The 13,871-nt window shown below is 47.8% G+C and overlaps 1 protein-coding gene across 5 annotated transcripts in view; it reads right to left on the reverse strand.

Moving 5' to 3' along the window:
* CFAP100 (cilia and flagella associated protein 100) overlaps positions 1-13,871 on the reverse strand; it is a 46,157-nt gene that overhangs the window by 5,247 nt on the left and 27,039 nt on the right. For 4 of the 5 annotated variants that reach the window (XM_032647297.1, XM_032647299.1, XM_032647296.1 and 1 more), the window contains 2 exons: positions 13,755-13,803; positions 13,526-13,677 (listed from right to left, as the gene is read on the reverse strand). In XM_032647297.1, coding sequence (XP_032503188.1) covers positions 13,526-13,677; positions 13,755-13,803 — 201 coding nt within the window. Of the gene's footprint in view, positions 1-13,525; positions 13,804-13,871 lie in introns of all 5 variants that reach the window. The other variant, XM_032647298.1, reaches the window with a different exon arrangement.

The following is a 13,871-nucleotide window of genomic DNA, read 5'->3' on the forward strand; positions in this document are numbered from 1 at the left end:
CCAACTAGAGACTTCACTTACCAAGATCCCCGGGAACCCTCCTACAGTGTGGGAGGGAATGCAAGCTGCTGCAGCCACTGTGGAGAGCAGTATGGAGGATCCTCAGAAAGCTAGAAATAGAGCTACCATGTGATCCAGCAATCCCACTCCTGGGCATATATCCAGACAAAAGTCTAATCCAAAGAGATACGTGCAACCCCATTTTCAGAGCAGCACTGTTCACAACAGCCAAGACATGGAAACAACCTAAGTGTCCGTGGACAGACGAATGGATAAAGAAGGCGTGGTGCATATATACAATAGAATACTACTCAGCCATAAAAAAGGATGTAATAGGACTTCCCTGGTGGTCCAGTGGTTAAGACTCCGTGCTTCCAATGCAGGGGGCACGGGTTCAACCCCTGGTTGGGGAACTAAGATCCCACATGCCACAGGGTGCAGCCAGAAAGTAAAAAAAAAAAAAAAAAAAGAATAAAAGAACGCCATTTGCAGCAACATGGATGCAACTAGAGATTGTCCTACAAAGTACAGTAAGTCAGAAAGAGAAAGACAAATATATGACATCATTTATATGTACAATCTAAAAGATGACACAAATGATCCTATCTACGAAACAGAAACAGACGACAGACAGAGATAAAAGACTTGTGGTTGTCAAGGGGGAGGAGGCTGAGGGAGGGACGGAGTGAGTGGGAGTGTGGGGTTAGCGGATCTAAGCTATGATATACAGAATGGATAAACAACAAGGTCCTGCTGTAGAGCACAGGGAACTGTGCTCAGTACCCTGTGATGAGCCATAATGGAAAGAACTATTTAAATATACATGTACATGTTTGCGTGCCGGAATCACATTGCTGTGCAGCAGAAGTTAACACAACATTGTAAATCGACTGTACTTCAATTAAAAGATACTGAGATTTAAAAAAAGCAAGATCCCCCGGAGAATCCAACGCACAGCGCCCGAGGAGCGTTTTGCCACCGGAAAAGTGATCACACAGGGCGGGAACCTATGGGTTGAAAGGGACTTAAAGATACAGAGTATTGATCTTATTTGGATTCTAATTCAAATTAATGATTGAAAAACTCCATTTATGGATTTTGAATATTCAATATTAAGGATTTCTTTTTTTAATGCTATGATGGTATTGTGGTTAATTTGAGGAGGCCTCATCTTTTTAGAAGTATCTATTGAAACAGTTAAAGATTAAATGATACAATGCCTGGAATTTGCTTCAAAACAATATGGGAGGGACTTCCCTGGTGGCACAGTGGTTAAGAATCTGTCTGCCAATGCAGAGGACATGGGTTTGAGCCCTGGTCCGGGAAGATCCCACATGCCGTGGAGCAACTAAGCCCGTGAGCCACAACTACTGAGCCTGCTCTCTAGAGCCCGCGAGCCATAACTACTGAGCCTGCACTCTAGAGCCCGCGAGCCACAACTACTGAGCCCACGTGACACAACTACTGAAGCCCACGCGCCTAGAGCCCATGCTCCAAAACAAGAGAAGCCACCGCCATGAGAAGCCCATGCACCCCAATAAGAAGCCCATGCACCACAATAAAGAGTAACCCCTGCTCACTGCAACTAGAGAAAGCCTGCACGCAGCAACGAAGACCTAATACAGCCAAAAATAAATACGTAAATAACTTTATAAAAATAATATGGGACATAGGGAAGTGGGTGGGGTCTAGGTGAAGGGAGATTGGCTACAAGTTGATCACTGGTGAAGCTGGTGATGGGATCCTGGAGACTCATTATACCATCCTCTCTACTTCTGAAGAGTTTTTTTTGATGTGGACCATTTTTAAAGTCTTTATTGAATTGGTTAAAATATTGCTTCTGTTTTACGTTTTGGTTTTTTGGCCCCGAGGCATGTGGGATCTTAATTCCCTGACCAGGGGTCGAACCCGCACCCCTTGCACTAGAAGGCGAAGTCTCAACCACTGGGCCTCCAGGGAAGTCCCGCCTCTCTACTTTTGTATATGTTTATGTGTTTGAAATTTTCTTAGAGCCACTGGGCTGAACTGGAGAAGTTATAATAGGTTTTATAGACAGTAACAAGAAAGGGAATCCCTTCATAAATACCTGGGGACATATACTCAGAAAGTTTGCTGAACTGGTATTAAAGAGACAGAGAGAGAGAGAGAAAAGCGAGCAGAACCAAATGTGAATAAAGGTCATTCAAAGACCAAGCAAAAGAGAAGGAGTTACCATTTTCCTGCAGAAATAGCAGCAAAAAGAACAAAAATAACATATTTTGAAGTAGGGGGCGATGGTAGAGTAGGAAGCCCCAGGAGTCTACCTCCCCATCCAGACCACTGTTGCACTGGCAGAACTGTGATGGAGCTCTCCTGTAACTCTGGAGTCTGTTGAGGCTTGCAGTTTCTAGGGGAAGACTCTGATGTAAAACTGTGTTAATTTCTGTCCATTTCAGCACTGAGCACAGTAACAGCTACCTATCCCCCACCTCCATCCCTGTGGCAGCATCCACAAGGGAAAGTCTCAGAAAAGACCTGAGACCTTAAGTTTACACCTCAGGCTGATTCTCAGCACAAAGATAGCGTACAACAATCAAAAAAACCAAAACCAACAAACAATAAACAGAAAACCCTGGGGAAGAGATAGAATGTGATTTCCAGAGTTAACACATTATTAGACTCAAATATTCAGGTTTTACAAAAAACTCACAAGGCACACATAGAAATGAGAAAGTATGGCCCATTGACAGGAAAAACAAACAAACTGTTCCTTAAAAAAACATGATGGCAGGTATACTACCAAGACTTTTAAAAAACTGTGCTAAAAGATGCTCAAAGAGGGGCTTCCCTGGTGGCGCAGTGGTTGAGCGTCCGCCTGCCGATGCAGGGGACACGGGTTCGTGCCCCGGTCCGGGAAGATCCCACATGCCGCGGAGCGGCTAGTCCCGTGAGCCATGGCCACTGAGCCTGCACTTCTGGAGCCTGTGCTCCACAACGGGAGAGGCCACAACAGTGAGAGGCCCGCGTACCACAAAATAAAAAAAAAAAAAAAGATGCTCAAAGAACTAAAAGAAGATGTGGAGAAGGTCGAGAAAATGATGTGTGAACAAAATGGAAATATGCACAAAGAAGTAGAAAACTTAACAAGAAATCAGAAAAGAAAATTTGGAGCTAAAAACCACAATCATTGAAATAAATAATTCACTAGAGGGATTGAAAGGCAAATTTGAGCAGGGAGAAAAAACAATCAGTGATCTTGAAAAGAGGACGATGGAAACTATGGAGGCTGAGGAACAGAAAGGAAAAGACTGAAGAAAAGCAAACAAAGCCTAAGGAACCTGTAGGACAGCATCAAAAGGACCAATATATGCATTGTGGGCGTCACAGAAAGAGAAGAGAGAGAAAGAGGCGGAGAATATATCTGAAGAAATAATGGCTGAAAAGTTTGCAGACTGGATGAATATAAACATCCAGGAAACTCAAAGAACTCCAAGTATGAGGAAGTCAAAGAGACCTACACTGAGACACATTATAACAAACGATCACAGCATAATCAAAAGCCAAAGAATCTTGAAAGCAGCGAGAGAGAAGCAAATCCCCACATCCAAAGGATCTTCAATAACATTTCCAGCACATTTCTCATTAGAAACTGTGGAGGCCAGAAGACAGAGGCCAATATATTCAAAGTGTTCAAAGGAAAAAAACAAAAAAGTCAACCATGAATCCTACATCTGGCAAAAGGGTCCTTTAAAAGTGGAGAAATCAAGACATTCCCAGATGAACGAAAGCTGAGGGACTTGGTGACCACTAGAGCTGTCCTGCAAGAAATGCCCAGAGGAGTCCTGCCAGGTGAAATGGAAGGTTACTGATAGTAACTTGAAGCCACGTGAAGGAATAAAAATCTCAATAAAGGTAAATACATCAGCAAGTACAAAAGCCAGTATTACGGTAACAGAGGCTTGCAACTGTACTTTCTGTTATTTCTATGATTTATAAGACTGATACATTTAAAGAAGAAAAAATCAGTAGTGTAAAAACTAATATTACTGAAACTTGTTGGTTTGTAACTCCAAATCTTGGTTTCTACATAATTTAAGAGACTAATGCATTGAAAGAATTGTTAGTTTATGTTTTGGGGCACACGATGTATGAAGACGTCTGCAACCACTTAAAGGGGCAGGGATGGGGCTGTTAAGGAGCAGTTTTAGCATGTTATTCAAGTTAAGCTGATAGAGATTCAAATTTGAGTGTTATTTATAACTTTAGGTTAGTAAACGTAATCCTCGTGGCAACCACAAAGAAAAGAGCTATAAAACATACACAAAAGGAAATGAGAAAGGAATGTAAATGTTTCACTACAAAAATCAGCTAAACACAAAAGATGACAGTAACGCAGGAAATGAGAGATTAAAATAAAAGAGCTATAAAGCTGGATATAGCGTGATGACAGAAGTCAGTCCCTCCGTATTAGTAATTTCTTTAAATGTAAATGGATTAAACTCTCTAATCAGAAGACAGAGATTGGTAGAATGGGTAAAAACACATGACCCAGCTAGACGCTGCCTATCAGAGACTCGCGATCCAAAGACACAAGCAGGTCGAAAGTCAAAGGATGAAAAAGGTATTCCATGCAAATATAACCGAAAGATAGCAGGAGTGGCCATATTAATACCAGACAGACTTTAAATCAGAAAAGGTTACGAGAGACAAGGAAGAACATTATACATTAATAAATTATATATTAATAAAAGGTTCAATACAGCTAGAAGATATAACAATTATAAACATTATAAACATTAACCCACCTAATAACAGATCTTTAAAATCATCCTAAATTCACCAAATAATATTTTGTTATCGAGGTTTAAGTTACATATCAGAAATGTACCCATTTTACGTATACCATTCGATGTGGCTTCACAAATGTACATGCTGTGTAAGGACCAGCATAATCAAGGTATAGGGCCTTTTCACATTGAAAAACCGTTCCTCAAGAAGTTAAAACTACAGGGCTTCCCTGGTGGCGCAGTGGTTGGGAGTCTGCCTGTCGATGCAGGGGACACGGGTTCGTGCCCCGGTCCGGGAGGATCCCACACGCCACGGAGCGGCTGGGCCCGTGAGCCGTGGCCACTGGGGCTGCGCGTCCGGAGCCTGTGCTCCACAGCGGGAGAGGCCACAACAGTGAGAGGCCCGCGTACCACAAAAAAAAAAAAAAAAGGAGAAGAAGAGATCCTTCTCACCCCTCAAACTTGAGAGCCGTGCTCGCCTAGACCCTGGCATTAGGATTCTGGAGGAAACGAATGACACACACTTGGCTCTGGTTCCTTTATAGGACCTGGGTTTTGTTTGTTTTCCTGGTCTGCTCCAGCATCGTAGCTTTTTCTTCTCGGTCTTATCCCTGTGGAGGTGTCCAGTGTGAGCTCCTGTCCCTGCACCTGGGCCTTGGGTTCAGTCCAGGGCGGTTTTCACCTGCCGGTGCACTGGCTTTTGCCTCTCCTGCCTTCCGTCTGTTGGCACCTGGAATTCCTCCCGCTCGTCACCTGCAGGCATAGCCCTGGGCCCTGCCCTTTCTCCTGCACTGCCACCTTGTTCTTGTCCTTGGAGCTCTGGTAGCTGTCCCAGCCTACTGCCCACTCTGCCCGCCTGATTGCCGGCCATGTTCAGTCCTTATCACGCCCTTAACCCCGGTGGCTTTCCTGTGCCCCGATGGTTCTTTCCCCGGCGGGGCTGAAGCCTCTCCAGAGAGGAATTAAGACGTTCTCCTAATTCTCACAGTGTCTACGTTTACTAGGATTTCTCAAACTCATCCCCTTCGTGAATGTTTTTTCTCCTGTTTCCGATGACAGTTTTTGTTGGCTTCTCTTTAGAGCTGGAAGTCAGCGCAAGTCCAGTCCCGGGACCTAAGGTGAGTTGTGTCGCTTTAATCGAGTGTCGGGATGGAGCCTGGGCCAGAGGCTGACATGCGGGCTGGTGTCCACCGGGCCATGGAAGCTCGTTTCCAAGTCTGAGTGGCAGTCATGGGCGGCAGGTGCCTCGCGTGGCTGCCAAGACTCAGCCTACACGGCGTGTGGCCTCAGCCGAGGCCGGCATGGGCAAGTACTTCCTGCTGGGTGTGGCTGGCCTTGTCCCGGTGGCCCCAGCTACTGCAGGGCTGACCCTCACCTCCAGCGATGGTGTCTGGGGTTCTGCTGGATTCCTTCCTGCACATTTTCTGACTTCCTGGTTGGGCTGGTCCTTCTTGGAGGAAGGTTTGTGCGGTATCCAGGAAGGGACTGAGGCTTAATTTCTCTTTCCTGCTCCTATGGTCACTATGGCACAGCTGGGAGGGGCTCGGGTTCCCTCTGGCTTGAGCACCTCTGCTTGGCTTCTCTCTGATCCCATCACCTCTGCCCTGTCTGGAGACACAGAACTGACCCTGGCGCTCAGGCTCTGTCCTTACCTCAGCCTGTCCTGTGTCTCTTGTGTGTCTCGGGCCCATCTTCCCGGTCTGGGCTCTCCTTGGAGGGCCCAGGGAGTGAGCGTCTCAAGCAACTCACAGCAGGGAAAGGGCTGGGACCTGAAGCAGGAAGCCAGGGAGCCAGCGTGCGATTCAAGGAGGTGTTCGCCCTCAGGGTCACAGGCGACTCCTCACGTGTGGTGCCCTTGACAGAGAGTATTTGATGCCCTGTCCGCTCGTCCTGCAACCTTACGCGCCCAGTCAATGTACAGGGGCAACTGGCCAAGTCAGCCTTAAGAAGTCCTGAATTCACCAAATAATATTTTGTGGTTGCGGTTTAATTTACGTATCAGAAATGTACCGTTTTGTGTATACGGCGGGGCTACACAAATGTACACGCTGTGTAAGGACCAGCATAATCGAGGCACAGGGCCTTTTCACACCCCCAAACTTCCTCGTGCCCCTCGGTCTCCTCCCTCCCCTTCCCCCGCCAAAGGCACCTGATGGGCTGAAGTCTCCATTCACTTTGGCTTCTCAAAGATGCTCACACCCTGAACTCAGGCTGAACTCAGCGACTTGCCCTCACCAGTGGAATGTGGGCAGCACGTCCCTTCTGTGACCAGGTTACAGAGGATCCTGACTTCCGTCCTGCTAGGAGACTCTCTCCGCTGGCTTTCCGGCTTGCACACAAGCTGCCCTATCCAGGAGCCCACGTGGCAGGGACCGAGGGTGGCCTCTGGCCTAGAACCAGCCAGGACCCAAATCCTGAGAACAGTCGTGCGCACAAGCTCAGAGCTCAGAGCCTTGGGACGGCTGCAGCCCAGCCTCCACCTTACAGCAGTCCCCGTGAGGCCCCGGAGCAGAGAAGCCAGCCCAGCCGTGCACAGGCCCCGACCCACAGAAAGCCTGACACAATACATGTGTGTTAGACTGAGCCACCAAGTTCTGGGGTAATTTGCGACGCAGCAATGGATCACAAACACAGTTGGTTCCAGCCCTCCCGGTTAATAAGATAGTAGGTGGGGCTTCCCTGGTGGCGCAGCGGTTGAGCGTCCGCCTGCCGATGCGGGGGACGCGGGTTCGTGCCCCGGTCCGGGAAGATCCCACATGCCACGGAGCGGCTGGGCCCGTGAGCCGCTGGGCCTGCGCGTCCGGAGCCTGTGCTCCGCAACGAGAGAGGCCAAAAACAGTGAGAGGCCCGCGTACCGCAAAAAGAAAAAAAAAAAAAAAAAATAAGATAGTAGGTGTTCTCTGGTGCCTGCCTTCTTTCCCTCACCCGCATCACTGGCTGGCGTGATAGTCTGTTCCTTTTTACTGCTCAGTAGATTTGTACGGTGTGTAACAGCCCCCTTTACACGTCCGTGCCCTAATCCCACGAACCTGTGAATATATTACATTACCTGGCAAGGGGGAACCAGGGTTGCATTTGGAATTAAGGCTGTTAGCCAGCTAACCTTGAGATGGAGAGATGGTCCTGGATTATCTGGTTGGACCCACTGTAATCACAAGGGTCCTTGTAAATGGAAGACAGAGGCAGGAAAGAGAGTCAAGCAATGTGAGGGGAGGAGGCCTCCGCTGACACTGCTGGCTTCAAAATGCAAGGGCAAGGTGGCCTCTGGAAGCAGGAAAAGGTCAGAAAAGGTCTTCCCAGAGGCTCTCCCTCAGGGCCTCTGGGAAGAACGAAGCCAACACCCTGATTTTAACCCAGCAGGACCCACGTCACGATTCTGGCCTCCAGAACTGTAAGAGAATAATTCTGGTTGCTTTAAGCCCCTCGGTTTGCACTAATTTGTCACAGCAGCGGTGGACACCCAATAAGAGAGCTGTGGGCAGGCCGCACTGTCCATCCGCTCGCCTGCTGGTGCCATGGCGTGAGCCCAGCGCTGGCTGCCCTGCCTGACTCCACTGTGGCACTCCTGAGAGTTTCAGGACACTGTCTCTAACACGGCCACTCTCGCTTCCACTGTGGGAAGACACTGCTCATTTGCTGTTGTATATATTTTTTGAATACAGACTTCATATTTTAGAGCAGTTTTAGGTTCACAGCAAAACTGAGTGCAAGGTGCAGAGATTTCCCGAATTTCCCCTGCCCCCCACCTCCCCCACTATTGACATTCTGCGCCAGGGTGGTCTGCTTACCACAACTGATGAAGGTACATGGGCCCCTCATTATCACCCAGAATCCATAGTTAACACTGGGGTTCACTCTTGGTGGTGCACATTCTATGGATGTGGGCTTTACCCATCATTGTGGTGTCACATACAGTATTGTCACTGCCCTAAAAATCCTGGGTTCTCCCTATTCATCCCTCCGCCCCCCAACTCCTGGCAACCACTGATCTTTTTTTTTTTTTTTTTTTTGCAGTACGCGGGCCTCTCACTGTTGTGGCCTCTCCCGTTGCGGAGCACAGGCTCCGGACGCGCAGGCTCAGCAGCCGTGGCTCGCGGGCCCAGCCGCTCCGCGGCATGTGACATCTTCCCGGACTGGGGCACGAACCCGTGTCCCCTGCATCGGCAGGCGGACTCTCAACCACTGTGCCACCGGGGAAGCCCAACCACTGATCTTTTCACTGCCTCCACAGTTTTGCCTTTTCCAGAATGTCGTATAGTTGGAATCATACAGTTTTGTAGCCTCTTCAGATTGGCTTCTCTCACTTCGTCATATGCAGTTGAGTTTCTTCCATGTCTTTTCACGGCTCGACAGTTCATTTCTTTTTAGCACCAAATAACATTCCACTGTCTGGTTGTATCTCCTGAAGCCCATCTTGGTTGCTCTCCGGTTTTGAATAAATTATGACTAAAGCTGCTATAAGCATCTATGTGCAGGTTTTGATGTAGACCTAAGATGTTAACGCCTTGGGTAAACACCAAGGCGCATGACTGCTGAATTCTAAGGCAAGAGTACGTTTGGTTTCGTGAGAAACTGCCCAACTGCCCTCCAAAGTGGCTGCACCTCCATCAATGATGAGAGTTCCTGTTGCTCCACAACCTCACCAGCACCTGCTGCTGTCAGTGCTCTGAGTTTGGTCATTCTGATGGGTGTGTAATGGTATTTCGGGGTTTTTTTTGTTTGCTTGTTTTGGGCCACGCCTCACAGCTTGTGGGATCTTAGTTCGCTGACCAGGGATAGAACTCGAGCCCTCGGCAGTGAAAGCTCGGAGTCTTTAACCGCTGGACCGCCATGGAATTCCCTCTCATTGTTGTCTTAATTTGCATTTCCCGGAGGACCTATGATGCCGAGCATCTTTTCATGTGTTTTTTTGCCATCTGACTATTTTTTTGATGAGGTGACAGTTCAGATCTTTGGCCCATTTTTTAAATCAGCTTGTTTATTTCTTATTGTGAAATTTTAACAATTTTTAACAATATTAAATTTTGCACAATGTATATTTTGGACAACAGCCCTTTATCATATATTCTGTACATATCTTCTCCCAGTCTCTGGCTTATCTTCTCATTCTCTTGACATTGCTTTTCATAAAGCTGAATTTTATATTTTTAATGAAGTGCACCTTATCAATTCTTTCTTTCACAGATTGTCTTCTTTGGCGTTGTGTCTAAAAAGTCATCACCGTACCCAAGGTCATCTAGGTTTTCTCCTATATTTTCTTCTAGTTTTATAGTTTTGCATTTTAGATGTACGTCTGTGATCCATTTTTGAGCTAGTTTTTATGAAGGGTGTAAAGTCTGTGTCTAGATTCCTTTTTTTTTTTTTTTTTTGCATGTGGACATCCAGTTGTTCCAGCAGCATTTGTTGAAAAGACTATCTTTGTTCCATCGTACGACCTTTGTCCCTTTGTGAAAAATCAGTTGATCACATTTATGTGGGTTTATTTCTGGGTTCTCTATTCTGTTCCATTGATCTCTATGTCTTTTCTCTTGCCAATTAAGTCTTGAAGTTGGGTAGTGTCATTCCTCTAACTTTGATCTTCTCCTTCAATACTGAGTCAGCTCTTCTAGGTCTTTTGCCTCCACATAAATTTTAGAATCAGTTTTTCAACATCCATAAAAACAACTTGCTGAGATCTTGATGGAGAGTGCACTGAATCTGTAAATCAAGTTGGGAAGCACCGATATTTTGACATATTTGAGTCTTCCTACCCATAAACATGGCTTGCTTTCTTTTATCAGAATTTTGTGGCTTTCCTCATATAGATCTTGTACATATTTTGTTAGCTACATAAGCATTTCATTTTGGGGGACGCTAATACATCTTCAATTTCAAATTCCACTTGTTCATTGCGAATATATAGGAAGGTGATTGACTTTTGTACATTAACCTTGTATTCTGTTACCTTGCTATAATAGTTTACTAGTTCCAGGAGTTTTTTTGTTGATTCTTTCATTTCTTCTACACAGATGACCATGTGTTCTGTGAACAAAGAAAGTTTTATTTCTTCCTTCCCAGCCTGTATACCTCTTACTTCCTTTTCTTGCCTTGTTGCATTAGCTATGACTTCTAGTATGATGTTGAAAAGGAGTGGTGACAGAGGACATCCTTGCCTTGTTCCTGATCTTAGCAAGAAAGCTTTAAGTATGACGTTAGCTGTAGGGCTTTTGTAGACATCCTATATCAAGTTTAGGAAATTCTCCTCTATTCCTAGTTTATTGAGGGTTTTTATGATGAATGAGTATTAGATTTTCTCAAATGCTTTTTCTGCATCCATTGAGATGATCATGTGCTTTTTTCTTATTTAGCTTACTGATGTGGTGGATTACATTAATTGATTTCCAAATGTTAAACTAGCCTTGCATACCCGGGAAAAATCTCACTTCATTGTGGTGTATAATTCTTTTTATACATTGTTGAATTCAATTTGCTAATATTTTGTTGAGGATTTTTACATCTCTGTTCATGAGAGATACTGTACTTTTCTTGTAATGGCTTTGTCTGGTTTTGTCACTAGGTAGGTTAACGCTGAATGCTGGTCTTAGAGAAGGAGTTAGGAGGTATTCCCTCTGTTTCTATCATCTGGAAGAGACTGTAGAAAACTGTTATCTCTTCCCTAAATGTTTGGCAGAATTCACCAGTAAATCCATCTGGCCCTGGTAACTTGTGTTTTGGAAGGTTTTGTTTTTTGTTTTTTGTTTTTATTTTTGGTTGTGTTGGGTCTTTGTTGCTGCGTGCAGGCTTTCTCTAGTTGCAGCGAGTGGGGGCCACTCTTTGTTGCAGTGCACAGGCTTCTCACCGCGATGGCTTCCCTTGTTGTGGAGCATGGGCTCTAGGCATGTGGGCCTCAGCAGTTGTGGCACACTGACTCAGTAGTTGTGGCGTGCGGGCTCACTAGCTGTGGTGTGCGGGCTCAGTAGCTGCAGCTCGCGGGCTCTACAGCACAGGCTCAACAGTTGTGGCGCACAGGCTCAGTTGCTCTGCGGCATGTGGGATCTTCCCAGACCAGGGCTCGAACCTGCGTCCCCTGCACCAGCAGGCGGACTCTCAACCCCTGCGCCACCAGGGAAGCCCATGGAAGGTTATGAATTATTAATACAATTTCCTTAATAGCCCTACTCAAATGATTCGTTGTATTTTTTGAGTTTTTTCTTTTAAGATCTTTTTTTTTTTTTTTTTTTTTTTTTTTTGCGGTATGCGGGCCTCTCACTGTTGTGGCCTCTCCCGTTGCGGGGCACAGGCTCCGGACGCGCAGGCCCAGCAGCCATGGCTCACGGGCCCAGCCGCTCCGCGGCATGTGGGATCTTCCCGGTCCGGGGCACGAACCCGCGTCCCCTGCATCGGCAGGCGGACTCTCAACCACCGCGCCACCAGGGAAGCCCTAAGATCTTTTTGACGTGGACCATTTTTAAAGTCTTTACTGAATTTGTTACAATATTGCTTCTGCTTTAAGTTTCTGGTTTTTTGGCCGTGAGGCGTGGGGGATCTTAGCTCCCTGATCAGGGATCGAAGCCACACTCCCTGCATTGGAAGGCGAGGTCTTAACCACTGGACCACCAAGGAAGTCCCGAAGTTTTCTTTCTCTTTTTTCTTTCTTCCTTATTTTATTTTAGAAACGATGGTTGAGTTCATGTAAGTTAAATGCATATGGGCTGTGTCTCCTCTGGAAATAAACTGTTGGTGATCTTGGGGATGGCTCAGCTGGCTGAAGACCAGCTACCAGACAGCCCCTCCAGGATTCTGCGGTGAGGCCTATGGGTGCATGTGTATGTCCTCTAGCAGGTTCTTGGAGTCTGGGAGGCCGCCTGCCTCTCCCCAGCTCATCTCTCTTTGTATCTCTGCCACTTCCCAGGTTCCAGGAAACCGTCTTTCCTGAGAGCTTGTGTTTCTGTATTATTCTGGAGCCCCTCAGCAGGAAATTCTCCAGGGCAGATGCAGCCCAGCAAGACTGAGCCCTGAAGAACATGGTTCCCCTGGGACTTCACAGCCTTGGGCCGGCTCCCACCTCAGGGTGTTTACACATGCCTTCCCTTTGCGCGCAGCCCTCTTCCCCCAAGATCTCCATGTGGCTTCCCACTGCTCAGGAAGTGCCTGGCTTAAAGGACACCTTCCCCTGGAAGTCTCCCCTACCCTCTCCCATCTGCTGCGACCCTCCACTTCGGCCTCCTGCTTATGTCACTCTTTCTTTTCCTCCTCGCATGTGTTACTACCTACAAGTCAAATCTGTGAGCCTCTAAGTCTGCTCCCATGGGCTGTCAGCTCACGAGGCAGGGCCTTACCTTATCCCTGGAGAGCCTAGACCCCAGCCTGACCCAGAACAGGTGCTTAGCCACTGTTTGGGAATAAATGGATGATTCCTGGCTCCCAGCAGGCCTCACGTGGTACCCCGGCCTGACCCTGCCCAGACCAGCTCTGGGGGGCCTAGTGTCAGCAATAAGGCCCTGCGCGAGAGGGCCTTGGAGATTTCCCTCTCTGCGTACAGGCTGCTCCAGGGTGGGGAGGGGCCTGACCTGCTCCCAACCCCAGCCCCCTGCCCAAGAAGACACACCCTCTCCCCAGAGCCAGGCCTTGAGTCTGCAAATGGAGCTTTCCAGAAAACTGAAGCCATGCATAGGGCGGGGAGTGCACAGCCCAGCTCCCAGTTGCTGTGGGAGGTCCCAGGAGGAAAGCCAGTGACAGACCCCCCTCGCTGCCCGGGCGCCTGGCGGCGTGAGACCTACATGCGGATCTGGGTGTTTTTCAGGGTGAAGCTCAGCTCTTCCAAGGCCTCCTCCATCTCCTGCGTGTTCTGGACCAGTGAGAGGTTCTGCTCTTCCAGCTTCACGAAGACATCCAGGAGCTGCTGGGGCTCCGTGAAGTACAGCTGCAGCTCCTGCAACCAGAGCCACGTGGAGCTGCTGGACAGCGCGGGCCCGGCTCCTGCGGCCCCCGTCCAAAGCGGGCACTGACCTCCCCGTCGCTCTCTGGGTCCTCCTGCACGGGGAGGGTGGAACAGGCCCTGCGGAGACACGGGGTCGGGGAGGCCTGAGGGCGTGACGCCCGCCCCTCACCCCCTCCTCTGTCCCT

Source organism: Phocoena sinus, chromosome 11 (genome assembly GCF_008692025.1).
Source record: "Phocoena sinus isolate mPhoSin1 chromosome 11, mPhoSin1.pri, whole genome shotgun sequence".
Taxonomy (NCBI): domain Eukaryota; kingdom Metazoa; phylum Chordata; class Mammalia; order Artiodactyla; family Phocoenidae; genus Phocoena; species Phocoena sinus.